This window comes from Bombina bombina, chromosome 2 (genome assembly GCF_027579735.1).
Source record: "Bombina bombina isolate aBomBom1 chromosome 2, aBomBom1.pri, whole genome shotgun sequence".
NCBI lineage: Eukaryota > Metazoa > Chordata > Amphibia > Anura > Bombinatoridae > Bombina > Bombina bombina.
The window spans coordinates 583,830,952-583,852,771 of NC_069500.1; the positions used below are offsets into that span (position 1 = coordinate 583,830,952).

The 21,820-nt window shown below is 39.7% G+C and overlaps 1 protein-coding gene across 4 annotated transcripts in view; it reads right to left on the minus strand.

The window, feature by feature from the left end:
- Nucleotides 1-21,820, minus strand: part of VPS13A (vacuolar protein sorting 13 homolog A) — a 767,672-nt gene that overhangs the window by 309,473 nt on the left and 436,379 nt on the right. For all 4 annotated transcript variants that reach the window (XM_053702484.1, XM_053702483.1, XM_053702481.1 and 1 more), the window contains exon 38: nt 4,774-5,000. In XM_053702484.1, the coding sequence (XP_053558459.1) occupies nt 4,774-5,000 (227 nt within the window). The remainder of the gene's footprint in view (nt 1-4,773; nt 5,001-21,820) is intronic.

Below are 21,820 nucleotides of genomic sequence, written 5' to 3' on the forward strand. Positions count from 1 at the left end.
AGCAGACGACTGACAAAAAACATAAATTATGCTTACCTGATAATTTCATTTTCTTCTAAAGGGAAGAGTCCACAGCTGCATTCATTACTTTTGGGAAATAGAGAACCTGGCCACCAGGAGGAGGCAAAGACACCGCAGCCAAAGGCTTAAATACCTCCCCCACTTCCTTCATCCCCCAGTCATTTTGCCAAGGGAACAAGGAACAGTAGGAGAAATATCAGATTAAAAAAAAGTGCCAGAAGAACAAAAAAGAGTCAGCCTCATAGAGACGGGAGTTGTGGACTCTTCCCTTCAGAAGAAAATGAAATTATCAGGTAAGCATAATTTATGTTTTTCTTCTTAAAATGAAAGAGTCCAAAGCTACTTTTGGGAAAACAATACCCAAGCTAGAGGACACTGAATGCAAATAACAGGTGGGTACAAAAGGCGGCCCCTTCGAAAGGCACCACAGCCTGAGTTACTCAAAACCCAAAACAATTTAAGTAAAAACAACACGTGAGAAAAACCAAAGCCCAGGTAACATCGCATATCCAAATACTGCTGAAAAAAATAAAGCCTGACACCCACTTGATCCACTACAGGATCGGGGGCGGACCCTTCATGTTGATTTAGAATCAATGGAAGGCTTCTTAGCTTGCTTCACCCTATTCCAAGGCAGACTTGTATTGATCTGACTTGGAAGAGGAAGACTTCTGTCCCTTAAAGTTACGAAACCAACAAAAATTAGAATTCTGTCAACCCTTAGGTCTATTCTTTTTATCATGAGGTAGGAATAAACCCTTTCCATCTGTAATGTAATAATTTCTGCCAGACCTGGTCCAAACAAGGTTTTACCCTTATAAGGCAGAGATAAAAGCTTGGACTTGGATGTAACATCTGCAGACCAAGATTTTAACCAGAGAGCTCTGCGAGCTAAAACAGTAAAACCAGAAATCTTAGCACCCAACCTAAGAACTTGCATGTTGGCATTGCAAATAAAGGTATTGGCTAACTTGAGAGCCTTGATCCTGTCTTGGATCTCCTCTATAGTAGTCTCTTCTAGGATAAGATTAGATGAATCATCGCTCCAATAAGATGCTGCCCTCGCAACTGTAGCAATACTAGCAACAGTTTGCCACTGTAATTTTTGATGAATGTACATCTTCAAAAAAGCCTCAAGCTTCTTATCCATGGGATTCTTGAAAGAACAACTATCTTCAATAGGAATAGTAGTTCTCTTAGCCAGAGTAGAGATAGCTCCCTCTACCTTGGGCACCGTGTGCCACGAATCACGAATAGCATTAGCAACAGGAAACATCTTTTTAAAAACAGGGGACGGGGAAAAAGGAATACCTGGTTTATCCCATTCCTGAGTTATAATATATGCCATATGGTCTGGAACTGGAAATACTTTCACAGATGAGGGTACATCATATACCCTATTAAGCTTACTAAACCTCTTTGGATTCTCCGCAACAGAATGCTCAAATTCTTCCAAAGTAGCAATAACCTACTCGAAGGTGTTCTAACTTAAATCTGAAATTTATCTCCTCTGAATCTGCAGAATTGGTCCCTACAGTATTAGAATCTGACAATCCCCCTTCAGAAGCCACTGAAGAATCATCCTCATCAGATAATTGAGACAAACTGACTAACGCAGCATTAGCGGAGTCAGCCTTACTAACATCAATATGTTTAGATTTCCTTTTACGCTTACCAGAAACTTTAGGAAAAGCTGATAAAGCTGCAGAAACAGCAGAAGTATTCTGCGCAGAGAAATCCCCGGGTAAAAAAACACCCCAAAGAGGTTAAGAGGAACTGCAGGGAACTGCATGTGAAGCTTGAGGGAAAAGTTGAGGCGTAGCTAGGATAACACTATCCTGAGAGACAGGAGACTCAGGGAGAGACATCTTATCTTTAAACTTAAGTTTTATTTAGACATGAATAGCAAAACTGTACAGGAGGAATTATCTTAGCCTCCAAACACAATAAGTATTTTTCAAATGAATCAACTTCAGTATTAGTGTCAGAAGCAATTACAATTTAAATGCCAAATTAAGTTTATTTCTCTGAAGCAATAAAACATAAATAAGCACCTAAAACCCTCAGCTCTGCTGAGAACTTGCCCCTCCAGAAGTTGCTATCCCACTAACACAGAAAACAAGACACACCCGGTAGCAAAATACACCTCCTTTTATCCAGAACAGTCAAAATCCACTTGCCACTGTAGATAGAGAAACTGCAGCCTCCACACTCGCGGCGGCAAACTCCGATCTGAACAGAGAAGCCGAAACCGGAAGTGCAGAGGAGCAGTCACATGACCGCACAAAAAAATCCAACAGCAGCATAGCAAAAGTGATTGGGCCAATAAGCTGAGCTGAAAAAGCGATTGCAACAAGTAAGAAGTAAAACAAACACCTGTCAAAAAATTTATACACTCTCCATCTCTGAGCCACAATAAAAAAAGATGCCTCTTTCACATAAAAGCAGAGCCCCTAAAACAGATTCAAATACTTTCAACAAGGATTTAACCCCTATAGTGCCGGTACCTTTAAACCTAGAAGGGAAAGCACTTACCTGTGGATCCTGCTCTATCAGGCAAGAGCTGATTTCTGAGGTGTGGCAGCTTAACCATTTCTACCAGGGACCTATAGAAAAGAAAGAACAGAGTAACCAACTTACAATTGACAAGGACAAAGCATAGCCCCAATCCTTGCTTGCAGGGAAAAGTACCCATTAAAAGGATTAAAATCTTCAGACACCATCTTTGCCATCATCCCGTGATAAAGGCAAAGAGAATGACTGGGGGTTATGGGTAAGGGAAGTGATACTTAACAGCTCTGCTGGGGTACTCTTTGCCTCCTCCTGCTGGCCAGGAGTGGAAATCCCACTAGTAATTAAAATGTTTTGTGGACTCTCCATGCCATAGGAAAGAAATTAATATCATCTTTGGGAAGTGAGAAACTTAGCACTGAGAGAAGGGTTCCTGACTACCCAAGGAAGAAACGTTTAGCACTGAGGGAGGGGTTCCTGACTGCTCAGGGAACCGTACAGGCTCAGAAAATAACCCCTAGTTCTAAAAAGGGGTTTCATACTGAGGTCATATATAAATCCTAACTTGAAATGATTATAGCAGACCCAGATATATACCGGCGAAATGTAATCTCTACAGTTAAACAGATGTCCCCACTGAGGGATTTTACAGACTTTAGCTTTCACTGAAAAAGGCCCCTCGATTTCCACCCACACAGAGAAAATAAGAACAAGTCCCTTACCCCCATCAGACAACAAGCCATGAGGGCAGGGATACAGGACTCACGGTTAGAAGTCTTCTTTCTTCTACACCAGCGTGTGGTCTGTCAATTGCACCGGCTTCTGACAGGGACCCTGGAACAGTTGTGGGCAAACACTAAATCCTAGGTTTGACTGATCCATACCATGACTGACAGTGACCTGGAGAATAAGAAAGAACAGAGTAACCAACCCTGGCTTTTTATAAAGGGGTAGCAATAATGTTAGAAATAAAGCAAAGACAACCTCGCCGCTTTCTAACTGCTAATAGCCACCATTACTCTTACTAAAGAGATTGACATTGACACAGCATAGCCCCTAATCCTTGCTTGCAGGGAAAAGTACCCATAAAAGGATTAAATATCTTCAGACACCATCTTTGCACATCCTCCATTGACAGAGGCATAGAGAATGACTGGGGATTATGGGTAAGGGAAGTGACACTTAACAGCACTGTTAGGGTGCTCTTTGCCTCCTCCTGCTGGCCAGGAGTTGAATATCCCACTAATAATTGGAATGAAATCGTGGACTCTCCATGCCATAGGAAAGAAATAGCTTGCACAGTCTCAGATCATATAATCCAGGTATTGTCTAAAGTAAGTGCAGGTTACAACAGTTTATTGACAGTGGCAGTAATCAGTTAACTAGAGCAAACGACTCCACATATGGAATTTTTGCACAGTCTATGCATTTTGTATAAGAACAAGAAATCTTAAACAACAGCAACATAAGCTGCAAAGGTTTACTAAGACGCTTGAACTAGTGTTAACATTGTATCTATTTTCTGTGCAAAGCATGGTCATATAAAAAGATAACTCCATGGTTCAGTATACAGATAAGACTTTTTGATTTAAACTAATCCTCTTTTATACTATGAAGTTAAATTACTTAGCCCTGTGGTTGTGGTGGTTTAAATTAAAAAAAAAGGAAATGTGTTACATTTATGTTTGAATGATTAAGTGCCCAGTTTTTAAAAATAATATTAAAAACAGGGGCACTTTCATTTATTAAAATTTACATTGAAGCGTTTTTTTTAAATACTTATCTTTTTCTTTAGGAAAACCAGACTGGTGATCCTCCTCCCACTTCTCCTGCTGTATTTAGCATATCAATGACGAATCCGGCTTCCTACAATCGTTCGTGACCTTACGAGCTGGGCACCTTGGGGTGCTTGCAACAATTGGAGGAAGCCAGTTTTGTCATTAAGGTGCTAAGTACAGAAGGAGCTGTGGGCGGAGGATCGACGGTCTGGTTTTCCTAAAGAAAAAGATAAGTATTTAAAAAAAAAAAAAACATTTAATGAATTAAAGTGCCCCTGTTTTTAATAGTATTTTTAATAAACAGGCACTTATTCATTCAAATTTACATTCACTTTAAGTTTGGAATATTTGAATTAATGAGTTACATTAGGCATAATTGACAAAGTAATTTTGTGTGTACAAACAGATATAATTCAACTTCCGAGACTTTTTTGTTTTGGCTAATAATAAACTGTGTGCATACCTGTTTCCTTAGTGGCTGATGATGATGTTTGTTTAATGCTTTTCTGAGCGGCGGAGCTTTGCTCATTAGCCTTTAGAAATATATCTGCCACAGTAAGGAGGAACTCCATGCTAGCACACAGATAGATGTCTCGGACAATTACATCAAGCACAGTGCCTTCTCTTCCTTGTTTGTAACCAATATCAATCATAACATTTTTGTCATTTCCACGCTTCATTTCTAACATTCTAAAAATATATATATAAAAAAAAATAATATAACTACTTAAGCAATACATTAATAAACTATACATTTTATACTGAAACCAATCATTATTTAATGCGAATGTCAATGTTTCCCTTTCAGTTCAAGTCACAGTTTCTGTACACTATAAAACTATTTAAAATGTCAGTTGAAAACTACCAAGATTTAAGTATCAAAGGGGAGAAAACACTATTCTTTTTTCACTTGGAAGATTATAGATTTTATTCATCTCTCTCTGGATATCTATTTATCAGGGCTCGTCAATTTATTGAAAATCTTGGAGACCATAAATAAATAAATATATATAATTATACACATACATATATATATATATATATATATATATATATTTATGGTCTCCAAGATTTTCAATAAATTGACGAGTGCTTGAAAATGAACTTATTAAATCGCTTCCCAAAACATTAAAAAAATGGCATAAATACCTTTAAACTGCACACTGATATAAAATTAAATTTAAGGGGTCGATTTATAAAGCTGGGGCGGAGAGGGGCGCACATACGACTGCAGGTTCTTGTGAGAACCTGCAGTCGTAGGGGGTCGAAGGCTGGTGAAAGCCTTTGATAAAACGACCCCTAAGTCACTACTGTCACTGTCTAAGTTAGACACTACACCATTTCTTCAATACTCACAGTTAAGTAGAAAAACATAGTGCAGAAAGCATAACATTTCAGCATGTTCTCCTGTTAAACGGCTTTTGTTTTTTTCATATATTGTTGCCACTTTACTAAAAACACACTCACTTGGTACACTTTACAGATAAGGGTTAAAAGTAAAGTTAAAAAAAATTAAAAAAATTATATATATATATATATATATATATATATATATATATATATATATATATATTAGAGTTGCACCGATACCGATATTAGTATCGGTATCGGTACCGATACTAAGTATTTGCATGAGTACTTGTACTCGTGCAAATGCACCGATACTTAAACCGATACCTCCACTTCCTACCCATATGCTATCTTGTGGCAGTGGAGACTAAACTAAAAATTGTTTACTACTGTTCTGCCAATACAAATTGCTGTTATTTGTATTATTGTAGGAGACATCACTGTACCTCGTTCAGAAAAACCCCTGAAGTACTGGTCAGTTAATAAACAGATTTCCAGCTCTGGCTAAAATGGCCCAAAAATATCTTTCTGCCCCATGCAGTAGTGTGGAAAGTGAAAGACTGTTCTACTTAGAGTCGAACCTCCATACAAATGTCAGATTGGTGTTATATAACAGCCCTACAACCCAATTGCATAACCCCTTTAAATTTAATATTTTAATGTAATATTTTTTATTTATAAACATGTTCAGTGAACTTTGTGACAAATAAAACTGTTTTATTATTTCATAATGTCTTTTGAAGTACAGTCCTTTATAATTATAAAGAAAGAATCTTAAATAATTAGTCTGTATTGTGCTTGGTAAACTATCACATGACATTATATATATATATATATATATATATATATATATATATATACACACACATACATACTGCCACTTGACAGGGAAAGAAATGATATGCTGCTGGAATATCAGTGCTAGATTTATTTGCTTTAATTTTTAATATGCTCATATATTTACTGGATTGCAAATACCTTTCCTGGTACTGGGGAGTGGACTATAAGTTTCTTTATTATGTCACTTATGGGCAGTTTTATACATGTGTAGCAGCGTCACCTAATGGTCAGAGCATTGTTACCTACTGCTAGAGAATATTGATACTAGTCTCCTATACTGCATAGCTTTCTACTCAAGGTTTGTTGTTGTGGACATTTAATTGATGTGCCTGAACTATCATTTTTGTTTTTTATGTTTTTTTCTATGCCCATCAAAGGGGAAAATAAAATATTTAAATTAAAAAAATCATCAAATATAGCAGCTTTAGTGAAATGTTTGTAAAATTTATCAGAATGCCACAAATAATGTTCTATTTCTGACAACAATTAGCAAGCAGATTGAATTGATTTATTATTAGATGCTCTGCTATGTCCAGCTTATATGTGCTATAGATGTGATGATTTTTGTCATTTAAAACTACATAGTTTCCCTGAAGTACACAGAGCTAAATTTCTTTTGATTTGCTCCATATCAGTAAGTTTCAAGCCGATACCCATTACTTCAGAAATTTCAAATATAGGCCATAATAATTGGCCGCTCCGATAATTGGTTGTAAGTATATACCAGGGTTATAATACAATTTATTTATATTATTCTTTAAAACAACCTTCAATTAAAATGTATATACGAAACAATTGAAATTAATATTTATTCCTAAACTCTTGAGATTAGTTAAATTTATAAACACATTGAAAAATATTTATATGGAAAAGAGACTAGATTATGAATCAACTATACACATATGCTGTTGTAATATTCTTACAAAGATCATACAAGATATACCGTTAAAATTAACTTTACTCACAATGAATCGCATTAAAATACCACAATAAAATACCAGAATATGGACCACTAACTTCACAGTGTTTAGATAAACAATATACCAAGATACTTCACACAAATCTTACTGGGTCTCAATAGATTTAAGATAACTTTCAGACAAGTATAATTAAAGGACAGTATACACTCATTTTCATATAACTGCATGTAATAGACACTACTATAAAGAATAAGATGCACAGATACTGATATAAAAATCCAGTATAAAATGGTTTAAAAACGTACTTACAAGTTTTCAGTTTAACTCTGTTGAAAAAAGCAGTTGGAAAGCCCACTGCAAGTGGGAAATAAGACACTCCCCCCTCCCCCTTCTTTTGCATATGAAAAGACCCTTTACACAAACAGGAGCAAGCTGGAGAAGGTAGCTGACGGTATTCAAATAAAACTTTGGGGCTTGGGTAGGACTCTGAAAATCAGAGCAATGTTATTTAAAAATAAGCAAAACTATACATTTTTAAAAAAAAAAAAAAACTTTATGGGCTTTATAAATAGATCATCTACAAAACATTTATGCAAAGAAAAAATGAGTGTATAATGGCCCTTTAAGTTATTTAGTCCACAAATGATTCTATATAACTTCAATTAAAAACATCAGAAATTGTATATATTATTAATGCAAACAGCCAATTTATATGTCAATATGTCTGATCTGAAATGACCTACTATTAAGCTACAATACGGCAAATTCTAAATAAATATATAGCAATAACTGTAATTAATTTATGATATTAAAATACAAAATTGTTTCTAAACATTAATATTTAATACCAGTATACTTACTACAATCTAACTAAAGCTTTAGAATATCTTTGATTTAAATATAAAAGTATGAAATAACCTATTATACGTTACCAGATAAAATTGAAGTTCACCTCATAAATTAAGAGGGGTATTTTGCAATATGAATACAAAGGTAGCCCAATTGTGCTTATAGTGACCGTCAAAATTTAAGCAAGCCAAAGACCCCTTCTTTCTCCTTGCATGAGGTTATAACACGTTATATACCGCACCCCTTTTTATTCTAATCGTTGGTGAATGTTTGGATACGCTCCCCGGTGCTGTCTCTGATAGGCCCTAATGGAGCTGAGCATTGATTGGCCCTTGAGACATATGGTTATCTGATACTACTATTCCCCTTGGTTGCAATTCTCAAATAAACTATCAGAGGGCAGCAGACAACTATAAATGCACTTTCATTATCAATATTGCCAACAGTCTAGTATCTAACCTTTAAAATATTTATTAAATACACTTTAACTTCCAGTATTAACAAACCACATGTTTCATGTGTATTGGATTATGTCATACTATTTACCCTAAGTATTTCAAGATTAAACATTAATATACTCCACTTATAATATCTCTTCAAATATACATATATAGACTTCCTATACATTCAGATACCAGGTCTATGCATAACTTTAAATCTATACAATATATCTATCTCATGTATACTTCCATACAATTCTACTTATAATATTTCAAGAGATGCATTCAAAAAATATTCTGATATAACATTGTTTTGAATGTATGAAATACGAATAAGGTATAATTCATTTAGCAACTTTTTGTAATATGATCTGTGTATTTTAAATTATTATGGAGATTAGGCACAATTCCTTTATCTGAGTTTTAGGTTCCCATGTCATACAGAGACTTAAAATGTCAGCTTGTCTGGGAGCTGCTTATGTAGCTCCGCAGGGGATAGTTTAACTTGTAGATGGTGAAAGCTACAATTTCTTGAGATTCAGCTAGCTTCAAAAAAGTTTAATATTGTAGACTGACTACCTCATTGCAGGGGTTCGTCAGCTTCACTAATTGAACCAAATGTTTTCCTTTTTCTCTCTCTTAGATGTATTGAGCAGTGAGGGGGTCTGTAAATCTATTATCCATGTTGGGCAGGAAACCCATATATGGGCACATAAATCTGAGGACTCCATATGTTAACATTTACTTTAAAGTTACCCATTGGTCTTATCTAGGCAAAGGTCTAAATCCTTTGTTCTCTCCTGTGTAGTTTTGCATATTGAGTGGGGAGGATTGAATTTTGATGTGAAGTCAGCAAGGCATCTCATGTCTGACCTCAGAATTGCAATACACAGAATGTATCTAGAAATACAATAAGCATGCTCAAATTTAATATTTGATAGACTGCATAATTATTTTATCTTATTATATATATATGGTCTATCCCTAACGCGCACACACACACACAAATATTTCCTTCTTAATATGAGGAAAGTCAGAGTCCATGGCAACATTCCTTACTGTTGGGAAATACTGAACCTGGCCACCAGGAGGAGGCAAAGACACCCCAGCCAAAAGCTTAAATACTCCCCCTACCCCAGTCATTCTTTGCCTTTTATCACAGGAGATTGGCAGAGAAGTGTCAGAAGATTCAGAGTGGTTCCTTATGAAGGGTATCTACCTTTCGAAATGGGACTGGAGTTTTAAGTATTCTTGTCAGCCTCTCAGTGAGAGCATTGACACATGCTAGAGTTTGGAGATGCAGGGAGAGTCTTTCTGCGAACCCATCCAGACTGATATTAACAGCTTCTAAGCAATCAGTGTTGACGAGTTTCACTGCCTGCTTCCATCACTCAAATTTATGTCATGAGCAACGCTACAAGACTGCCAAACTTGAGAGGCTGTGTTACTGTTCCACGGCATAGAGTCTGGTAAGATTGTTTCATTTTTTATAAACATATGATAACGCAAGAAGATAGGGTCACAGTGTGGCTCCTTTTATCTGTATGGAATCAAGGGTTAAAATCTCCTGAGGGGGATTACTGAACACGGCGGATTAATCATATAATTTTATTTTATTACGATTATGCTGCGACATGTGTGAGATGAGACTCAGGCAGATGTTGGAACGTACAGGTTTAACTTTCATTTTTGTAAGCTGCGCAGCCTGGAAGGCTTGGTGTGCTTTTTTCCTTATAGCAGGGGCGGTCCTGCATTGCGCACCATGTGACTGGGCGTGATTATACTGATTTCCTCTTTCCTGACCGTGCGGTTTAAGAGAGAAGAAGAATAGTCTACTTTATAAGCGCAAGCTATGGAGGATTCTGATGCGTACTCCCTCTTTACCTAAATCTAATACCCGTCTGTATTATGAGAAGGCCACAGTATACCCGCCTGCTCAATTATGTTCTACATGCCTTGATAAAGTAATCATGTCAAAGAAAGTTAATATGTTTGATACCACTGAGCCATCCACCTCTGAGGAGTCTCCGTCCCATGAGGTGCACACCCTACTGTCATCTCCTAATACACATGAAGCTTCCCGTAGCACTCCTAATCCTTCATCTGGAGGGGCCCTTTTACCATAAGACCTTACTGATCAGTTACAAACAGAAGTGTCTGCGGTCTTTAGTGCTTTACCTCGAGCTGCTCAGAGCAAAGGGAAGCTTATTGGATTTATCTGATACAAGATTATCCGATGATGAAGACGCCTCTGATACTTCAGAGGTGCTCTTTCTGGGTAGGAATCTGCTGTCTCTAAGCCTCCAGCTGCGGAGGAACCAGACTTTAGATTTAGGATTGAACATTTACGTTTTCTGCTAAAGGAAGTTTTGGCTACGTTAGAGGTTCCAAAGCATAAATTGCATGAGGAACCTTTGATTTCTAAATTAGATAAGGTCTACGAGGACAGGGTTGTTCCACAGACTTTTCCAGTTCCCATAAACTTGACGAACATTATTAAGAATGAATGGCAAAGAATTGGTTCTTCTTTTTCCCCTTCTTCCTTTAAAAAAATTGTTCCCAGTTCCAGACTCTCAATTAGAATTGTGGGGTTCCATCCCAAAGGTGGATGGCGCTATCTTCACGCTTGCTAAACGCACTACTATCCCGCTTGAGGATAGTTTGCCGTTTAAAGAGCCCATGGATAAGAAGATCGAAACTCTTGGCTAGATTACGAGTTTTGCGTTAAGCTGAAAAAGCAGGGTTAACAGGTCCTAACGCTGCTTTTTCACTACCGCTGGTATTACGAGTCTTGCAGGTTTAGGGGCACCGCACACTTCTTTGGCCTTACCGCAAACCGACTTACGTAAAGTTCGTAAAGTCTTTTTTCTATGGGACTTCCATAGCGCTGATATTACGAGTGTGCTAAAGTGATAAAAAGTACACTAACACCCATAAACTAACTATTAACCCCTAAACTAAGGCCCTCCCGCATCGCAAACATTATAATAAAAATTTTAACCCCTAATCTGCCGCTCCGGACATCGCCACCACTCGAATAAACATATTAACCCCTAAACCGCCGCACTCCCGCCTCGCAAACACTAGTTAAATATTATTAACCCCTAATCTGCCGCCACTAACATCGCCGCCACCTACAGTATACTTATTAACCCCTAATCTGCCGCTCCGGACATCGCCGCCACCTACATTATATTTATTAACCCCTAATCTGCTGCCCCCAACATCGCCGCCACCTACATTATATTTATGAACCCCTAATCTGCCGCCCCCAATGTCGCTGCAACCTACCTACACTTATTAACCAATAATCTGCCGCCAACGTCGCAGCCACTATTCTAAATTTATTAACCTCTAAACCTAAGTCTAACCTTAACACCCCCTAACGTAAATATAATTTAAATAAATCTAAATAAAATTTACAATTATTATCTAAATTATTCCTATTTAAAACTAAATACTTACCTATAAAATAAACCCTAAGCTACCTACAATATAACTAATAGTTACATTGTATCTAGCTTAGGGTTTTATTTTTAATTGACAGGCAAGTTTGTATTTATTTTAACTAGGTAGAATAGTTATTAAATAGTTATTAACTATTTAATAACTACCTAGCTAAAATAAATACAAATTTACCTGTAAAATAAAACCTAACCTAAGTTACACTAACACCTAACACTATACTACAATTAAATCAATTACCTACATTAAATACAAATAAATAAATTAAATTAGCTAAATCACACAAAACCCCCCCCACTAAATTAAAGAAAATAAAAAACAAATTACATGATATTTAAACTAATTACACCTAATCTAATAGCCCTATCAAAATAAAAAAAAAGCCCCCCAAAATAAAAAAACCTAGCCTAAACTAAACTATCAATAGCCCTTAAAAGGGCCTTTTGCGGGGCATTGCCCCAAAGAAATCAGCTCTTTTACCTGTAAAAAAATAATACAAACAACCCCCCCAACAGTAAAACCCACCATCCACACAACAAACCCCCAAATAAAAGCCTAACTAAAAAAAACTAAGTTAGTGTTAGGATTTTTTTAAGGGTGTATTGGGTGGGTTTATTGTTTAGGATAGGGCTTTGGGCCTGCAATAGAGCTAAATGCTCTTTTAAGGGCAATGCCCATCCAAATGCCCTTTTCAGGGCAATGGGGAGCTTAGGTTTTTTTAGTTAGGCTTTTATTTGGGGGTTTGGGCGGTGGCTTTTACTGTTGGGGGGTTGTTTGTATTTTTTTTTTACAGGTAAAAGAGCTGATTTCTTTGGGGCAATGATCCGCAAAAGGCCCTTTTAAGGGCTATGGATAGTTTAGTTTAGGCTAGAGGGGGTTTTATTTTGGGAGGGCTTTTTTATTTTTATAGGGCTATTAGATTAGGTGTATTTAGTTTAAATATCTTGTAATTTGTTTTTTATTTTCTGTAATTTAGTGTTTGTTTGTTTTTTGGTAATTTAGCTAATTTATTTAATTTATTTAATTGTATTTAATTTAGGTAATTTATTTAATTGTAGTGTAGTGATAGGTGTTAGTGTACTTTAGGTTAGGTTTTATTTTATAGGTAAATTTATATTTATTTTAGCTAGGTAGTTATTAAATAGTTAATAACTATTTAATAATTATTCTACCTAGTTAAAAAAAATACAAACTTGCCTGTAAAATAAAAATAAACCCTAAGCTAGCTACAATGTAACTTTTAGCCTCAGGCAATGACAACCCTGGGGGAAAGCTGTGATTGGAGGAAGCAGGATTAGTCATTGCTGACGTGTGAATAGAGGATCTCTAGGTGGGGGAAGCTGCTGTAGCAGTGAAAAGAAAAAAAAACAGAATTTATGTTTACCTGATAAATTACTTTCTCCAACGGTGTGTCCGGTCCACGGCGTCATCCTTACTTGTGGGATATTCTCTTCCCCAACAGGAAATGGCAAAGAGCCCAGCAAAGCTGGTCACATGATCCCTCCTAGGCTCCGCCTACCCCAGTCATTCGACCGACGTTAAGGAGGAATATTTGCATAGGAGAAACCATATGGTACCGTGGTGACTGTAGTTAAAGAAAATAAATTATCAGACCTGATTAAAAAAACCAGGGCGGGCCGTGGACCGGACACACCGTTGGAGAAAGTAATTTATCAGGTAAACATAAATTCTGTTTTCTCCAACATAGGTGTGTCCGGTCCACGGCGTCATCCTTACTTGTGGGAACCAATACCAAAGCTTTAGGACACGGATGAAGGGAGGGAGCAAATCAGGTCACCTAAATGGAAGGCACCACGGCTTGCAAAACCTTTCTCCCAAAAATAGCCTCAGAAGAAGCAAAAGTATCAAACTTGTAAAATTTGGTAAAAGTGTGCAGTGAAGACCAAGTCGCTGCCCTACATATCTGAAGCCTCGTTCTTGAAGGCCCATGTGGAAGCCACAGCCCTAGTGGAATGAGCTGTGATTCTTTCGGGAGGCTGCCGTCCGGCAGTCTCGTAAGCCAATCTGATGATGCTTTTAATCCAAAAGGAGAGAGAGGTAGAAGTTGCTTTTTGACCTCTCCTTTTACCGGAATAAACAACAAACAAGGAAGATGTTTGTCTAAAATCCTTTGTAGCATCTAAATAGAATTTTAGAGCGCGAACAACATCCAAATTGTGCAACAAACGTTCCTTCTTTGAAACTGGTTTCGGACACAGAGAAGGTACGATAATCTCCTGGTTAATGTTTTTGTTAGAAACAACTTTTGGAAGAAAACCAGGTTTAGTACGTAAAACCACCTTATCTGCATGGAACACCAGATAAGGAGGAGAACACTGCAGAGCAGATAATTCTGAAACTCTTCTAGCAGAAGAAATTGCAACTAAAAACAAAACTTTCCAAGATAATAACTTAATATCAACGGAATGCAAGGGTTCAAACGGAACCCCCTGAAGAACTGAAAGAACTAAATTGAGACTCCAAGGAGGAGTCAAAGGTTTGTAAACAGGCTTAATTCTAACCAGAGCCTGAACAAAGGCTTGAACATCTGGCACAGCGGCCAGCTTTTTGTGAAGTAACACAGACAAGGCAGAAATCTGTCCCCTTCAGGGAACTTGCAGATAATCCTTTTTCCAATCCTTCTTGAAGGAAGGATAGAATCCTAGGAATCTTAACCTTGTCCCAAGGGAATCCTTTAGATTCACACCAACAGATATATTTTTTCCCAATTTTTGTGGTAAATCTTTCTAGTTACAGGCTTTCTGGCCTGAACAAGAGTATCGATAACAGAATCTGAGAATCCTCGCTTCGATAAGATCAAGCGTTCAATCTCCAAGCAGTCAGCTGGAGTGAAACCAGATTCGGATGTTCGAACGGACCCTGAACAAGAAGGTCTCGTCTCAAAGGTAGCTTCCAAGGAGGAGCCGATGACATATTCACCAGATCTGCGTACCAAGTCCTGCGTGGCCACGCAGGAGCTATCAAGATCACCGACGCCCTCTCCTGATTGATCCTGGCTACCAGCCTGGGGATGAGAGGAAACGGCGGGAACACATAAGCTAGTTTGAAGGTCCAAGGTGCTACTAGTGCATCCACTAGAGCCGCCTTGGGATCCCTGGATCTGGACCCGTAGCAAGGAACTTTGAAGTTCTGACGAGAGGCCATCAGATCCATGTCTGGAATGCCCCACAGCTGAGTGACTTGGGCAAAGATTTCCGGATGGAGTTCCCACTCCCCCGGATGCAATGTCTGACGACTCAGAAAATCCGCTTCCCAATTTTCCACTCCTGGGATGTGGATAGCAGACAGGTGGCAGGAGTGAGACTCCGCCCATAGAATGATTTTGGTCACTTCTTCCATCGCCAGGGAACTCCTTGTTCCCCCCTGATGGTTGATGTACGCAACAGTTGTCATGTTGTCTGATTGAAACCGTATGAACTTGGCCCTCGCTAGCTGAGGCCAAGCCTTGAGAGCATTGAATATCGCTCTCAGTTCCAGAATATTTATCGGTAGAAGAGATTCTTCCCGAGACCAAAGACCCTGAGCTTTCAGGGATCCCCAGACCGCGCCCCAGCCCATCAGACTGGCGTCGGTCGTGACAATGACCCACTCTGGTCTGCGGAATGTCATCCCTCGTGACAGGTTGTCCAGGGACAGCCACCAACGGAGTGAGTCTCTGGTCCTCTGATTTACTTGTATCTTCGGAGACAAGTCTGTATAGTCCCCATTCCACTGACTGAGCATGCACAGTTGTAATGGTCTTAGATGAATGCGTGCAAAAGGAACTATGTCCATTGCCGCTACCATCAACCCGATCACTTCCATGCACTGAGCTATGGAAGGAAGAGGAACGGAATGGAGTATCCGACAAGAGTCTAGAAGTTTTGTTTTTCTGGCCTCTGTCAGAAAAATCCTCATTTCTAAGGAGTCTATTATTGTTCCCAAGAAGGGAACCCTTGTTGACGGAGATAGAGAACTCTTTTCCACGTTCACTTTCCATCCGTGAGATCTGAGAAAGGCCAGGACAATGTCCGTGTGAGCCTTTGCTTGAGGAAGGGACGACGCTTGAATCAGAATGTCGTCCAAGTAAGGTACTACAGCAATGCCCCTTGGTCTTAGCACAGCTAGAAGGGACCCTAGTACCTTTGTGAAAATCCTTGGAGCAGTGGCTAATCCGAAAGGAAGCGCCACGAACTGGTAATGTTTGTCCAGGAATGCGAACCTCAGGAACCGATGATGTTCCTTGTGGATAGGAATATGTAGATACGCATCCTTTAAATCCACCGTGGTCATGAATTGACCTTCCTGGATGGAAGGAAGAATAGTTCGAATGGTTTCCATCTTGAACGATGGAACCTTGAGAAACTTGTTTAAGATCTTGAGATCTAAGATTGGTCTGAACGTTCCCTCTTTTTTGGGAACTATAAACAGATTGGAGTAGAACCCCATCCCTTGTTCTCTTAATGGAACGGGATGAATCACTCCCATTTTTAACAGGTCTTCTACACAATGTAAGAATGCCTGTCTTTTTATGTGGTCTGAAGACAACTGAGACCTGTGGAACCTCCCCCTTGGGGGAAGTCCCTTGAATTCCAGAAGATAACCTTGGGAGACTATTTCTAGCGCCCAAGGATCCAGAACATCTCTTGCCCAAGCCTGAGCGAAGAGAGAGAGTCTGCCCCCCACCAGATCCGGTCCCGGATCGGGGGCCAACATTTCATGCTGTCTTGGTAGCAGTGGCAGGTTTCTTGGCCTGCTTTCCCTTGTTCCAGCCTTGCATTGGTCTCCAAGCTGGCTTGGCTTGAGAAGTATTACCCTCTTGCTTAGAGGACGTAGCACTTTGGGCTGGTCCATTTCTACGAAAGGGACGAAAATTAGGTTTATTTTTTGCCTTGAAAGGCCGATCCTGAGGAAGGGCGTGGCCCTTACCCCCAGTGATATCCGAGATAATCTCTTTCAAGTCAGGGCCAAACAGCGTTTTCCCCTTGAAAGGAATGTTAAGTAGCTTGTTCTTGGAAGACGCATCAGCCGACCAAGATTTCAACCAAAGCGCTCTGCGCGCCACAATAGCAAACCCAGAATTCTTAGCCGCTAACCTAGCCAATTGCAAAGTGGCGTCTAGGGTGAAAGAATTAGCCAATTTGAGAGCATTGATTCTGTCCATAATCTCCTCATAAGGAGGAGAATCACTGTCGACCGCCTTTATCAGCTCATCGAACCAGAAACATGCGGCTGTAGCGACAGGGACAATGCATGAAATTGGTTGTAGAAGGTAACCCTGCTGAACAAACATCTTTTTAAGCAAACCTTCTAATTTTTTATCCATAGGATCTTTGAAAGCACAACTATCCTCTATGGGTATAGTGGTGCGTTTGTTTAAAGTGGAAACCGCTCCCTCGACCTTGGGGACTGTCTGCCATAAGTCCTTTCTGGGGTCGACCATAGGAAACAATTTTTTAAATATGGGGGGAGGGACGAACGGAATACCGGGCCTTTCCCATTCTTTATTAACAATGTCCGCCACCCGCTTGGGTATAGGAAAAGCTTCTGGGAGCCCCGGCACCTCTAGGAACTTGTCCATTTTACATAGTTTCTCTGGGATGACCAACTTGTCACAATCATCCAGAGTGGATAATACCTCCTTAAGCAGAATGCGGAGATGTTCCAACTTAAATTTAAATGCAATCACATCAGGTTCAGCTTGTTGAGAAATGTTCCCTGAATCAGTAATTTCTCCCTCAGACAAAACCTCCCTGGCCCCATCAGACTGAGTTAGGGGCCCTTCAGAAATATTAATATCAGCGTCGTCATGCTCTTCAGTATCTAAAACAGAGCAGTCGCGCTTACGCTGATAAGTGTTCATTTTGGCTAAAATGTTTTTGACAGAATTATCCATTACAGCCGTTAATTGTTGCATAGTAAGGAGTATTGGCGCGCTAGATGTACTAGGGGCCTCCTGAGTGGGCAAGACTCGTGTAGACGAAGGAGGGAATGATGCAGTACCATGCTTACTCCCCTCACTTGAGGAATCATCTTGGGCATCATTGTCATTGTCACATAAATCACATTTATTTAAATGAATAGGAATTCTGGCTTCCCCACATTCAGAACACAGTCTATCTGGTAGTTCAGACATGTTAAACAGGCATAAACTTGATAACAAGTACAAAAAACGTTTTAAAATAAAACCGTTACTGTCACTTTAAATTTTAAACTGAACACACTTTATTACTGCAAATGCGAAAAAACATGAAGGAATTGTTCAAAATTTACCAAATTTTCACCACAGTGTCTTAAAGCCTTAAAAGTATTGCACACCAAATTTGGAAGCTTTAACCCTTAAAATAACGGAACCGGAGCCGTTTTGAACTTTAACCCCTTTACAGTCCCTGGTATCTGCTTTGCTGAGACCCAACCAAGCCCCAAGGGGAATACGATACCAAATGACGCCTTCAGAAAGTCTTTTCTAAGTATCAGAGCTCCTCTCACATGCGACTGCATGCCATGCCTCTCAAAAACAAGTGCGCAACACCGGCGCGAAAATGAGGCTCTGCCTATGCTTTGGGAAAGCCCCTAAAGAATAAGGTGTCTAAAACAGTGCCTGCCGATATTATTATATCAAAATACCCAGATAAAATGATTCCTCAAGGCTAAATATGTGTTAATAATCAATCGATTTAGCCCAAAAAAAGTCTACAGTCTTAATAAGCCCTTTTTGAAGCCCTTATTTACAATCGTAATAAACATGGCTTACCGGATCCCAGAGGGAAAATGACAGCTTCCAGCATTACATCGTCTTGTTAGAATGTGTCATACCTCAAGCAGCAAGAGACTGCTCACTGTTCCCCCAACTGAAGTTAATTGCTCTCAACAGTCCTGTGTGGAACAGCCATGGATTTTAGTGACGGTTGCTAAAATCATTTTCCTCATACAAACAGAAATCTTCATCTCTTTTCTGTTTCTGAGTAAATAGTACATACCAGCACTATTTCAAAATAACAAACTCTTGATTGAATAATAAAAACTACAGTTAAACACTAAAAAACTCTAAGCCATCTCCGTGGAGATGTTGCCTGTACAACGGCAAAGAGAATGACTGGGGTAGGCGGAGCCTAGGAGGGATCATGTGACCAGCTTTGCTGGGCTCTTTGCCATTTCCTGTTGGGGAAGAGAATATCCCACAAGTAAGGATGACGCCGTGGACCGGACACACCTATGTTGGAGAAACATAATTTATGCTTACCTGATAAATTTATTTCTCTTGTAGTGTATCCAGTCCACGGACCATCCATTACTTGTGGGATATTCTCCTTCCCAACAGGAAGTTGCAAGAGGATCACCCACAGCAGAGCTGCTATATAGCTCCTCCCCTGTCATATCCAGTCATTCGACCGAAAACAGAGAAAGGAGAAACCATAGGGTGCAGTGGTGACTGTAGTTTAATTAAAATTTAGACCTGCCTTAAAAGGACAGGGCGGGCCGTGGACTGGATACACTACAAGAGAAATAAATTTATCAGGTAAGCATAAATTATGTTTTCTCTTGTTAAGTGTATCCAGTCCACGGATCATCCATTACTTGTGGGATACCAATACCAAAGCTAAAGTACACGGATGATGGGAGGGACAAGGCAGGATTAAGCGGAAGGAACCACTGCCTGAAGAACCTTTCTCCCAAACACAGCCTCCGAAGAAGCAAAAGTATCAAATTTGTAAAATTTTGAAAAAGTGTGAAGCGAAGACCAAGTCGCAGCCTTGCAAATCTGTTCAACAGAGGCCTCATTTTTGAAGGCCCAGGTGGAAGCCGCAGCTCTAGTAGAATGAGCTGTAATCCTTTCAGGGGGCTGCTGTCCAGCAGTCTCATAGGCTAGGCGTATTACGCTACAAAGCCAAAAGGAAAGAGAGGTTGCCAAAGCTTTTTGACCTCTCCTCTGTCCAGAGTAAACGACAAACAGGAAAGATGTTTGACGAAAATCCTTAGTAGCTTGTAAGTAAAACTTCAAGGCACGGACTACGTCCAGATTATGTAAAAGACGTTCCTTCCTTGAAGAAGGATTAGGGCACAACGATGGAACAACAATCTCTTGATTGATATTCTTGTCAGAAACCACCTTAGGTAAAAACCCAGGTTTGGTACGCAGAACTACCTTATCTGCATGAAAAATCAGATAGGGAAAATCACATTGTAAGGCAGATAGCTCAGAGACTCTCCGAGCCGAGGAAATAGCCATCAAAAACAGAACTTTCCAAGATAAAAGTTTAATATCAATAAAATGAAGGGGTTCAAACGGAACTCCTTGAAGAACCTTAAGAACCAAGTTTAAGCTCCACGGGGGAACAACAGGTTTAAACACAGGCTTAATTCTAACCAAAGCCTGGCAAAATGCCTGGACATCTGGAACCTCTGCCAGACGCTTGTGCAAAAGAATAGACAGAGCAGAAATCTGTCCCTTTAAGGAACTAGCTGATAATCCTTTGTCCAAGCCCTCTTGGAGAAAAGACAATATTCTAGGAATCCTAACTTTACTCCATGAGTAATTCTTGGATTCACACCAATAAAGATATTTACTCCATATCTTGTGGTAGATTTTCCTGGTAACAGGCTTTTGTGCCTGTATTAAAGTATCAATGACTGACTTGGAGAAGCCACGCTTTGATAGAATCAAGCGTTCAATCTCCATGCAGTCAGTCTCAGAGAAATTAGATTTGGATGATTGAAAGGACCTTGTATCAGAAGGTCCTGTCTTAGAGGCAGAGTCCATGGTGGAAAGGATGACATGTCCACTAGGTCTGCATACCAAGTCCTGCGTGGCCACGCAGGTGCTATCAGAATCACTGATGCTCTCTCCTGTTTGATTTTGGCAATCAGTCGAGGGATCAGAGGAAACGGTGGAAACACATAAGCCAGATTGAAGAACCAAGGCGCTGCTAGAGCATCTATCAGCGTCGCTTCTGGGTCCCTGGACCTGGATCCGTAAAACAAGGAAGCTTGGCATTCTGGCGAGACGCCATGAGATCCAACTCTGGTTTGCCCCAACGATGAATACACTGAGCAAACACCTCCGGATGGAGTTCCCACTCCCCCGGATGGAAAGTCTGACGACTTAGAAAATCTGCCTCCCAGTTCTCCACGCCTGGGATATGGATTGCTGACAGGTGGCAAGAGTGGTACTCTGCCCAGCGAATTATTTTTGAGACTTCTAACATCGCTAGGGAACTCCTGGTTCCCCCTTGATGGTTGATGTAAGCCACAGTCGTGATGTTGTCCGACTGAAATCTGATGAACCTCAGTGTTGCTAACTGAGGCCAAGCCAGAAGAGCATTGAATATCGCTCTTAACTCCAGAATATTTATTGGAAGGAGTTTCTCCTCCTGAGTCCACGATCCCTGTGCCTTCAGGGAATTCCAGACTGCACCCCAACCTAGAAGGCTGGCATCTGTTGTTACAATTGTCCAATCTGGCCTGCGAAAGGTCATATCCTTGGACAGGTGTACCCGAGACAACCACCAGAGAAGAGAATCTCTGGTCTCTTGATCCAGATTTAGCAGAGGGGACAAATCTGTGTAATCCCCATTCCACTGACTCAGCATGCATAATTGCAGCGGTCTGAGATGAAGGCGCGCAAATGGCACTATGTCCATTGCCG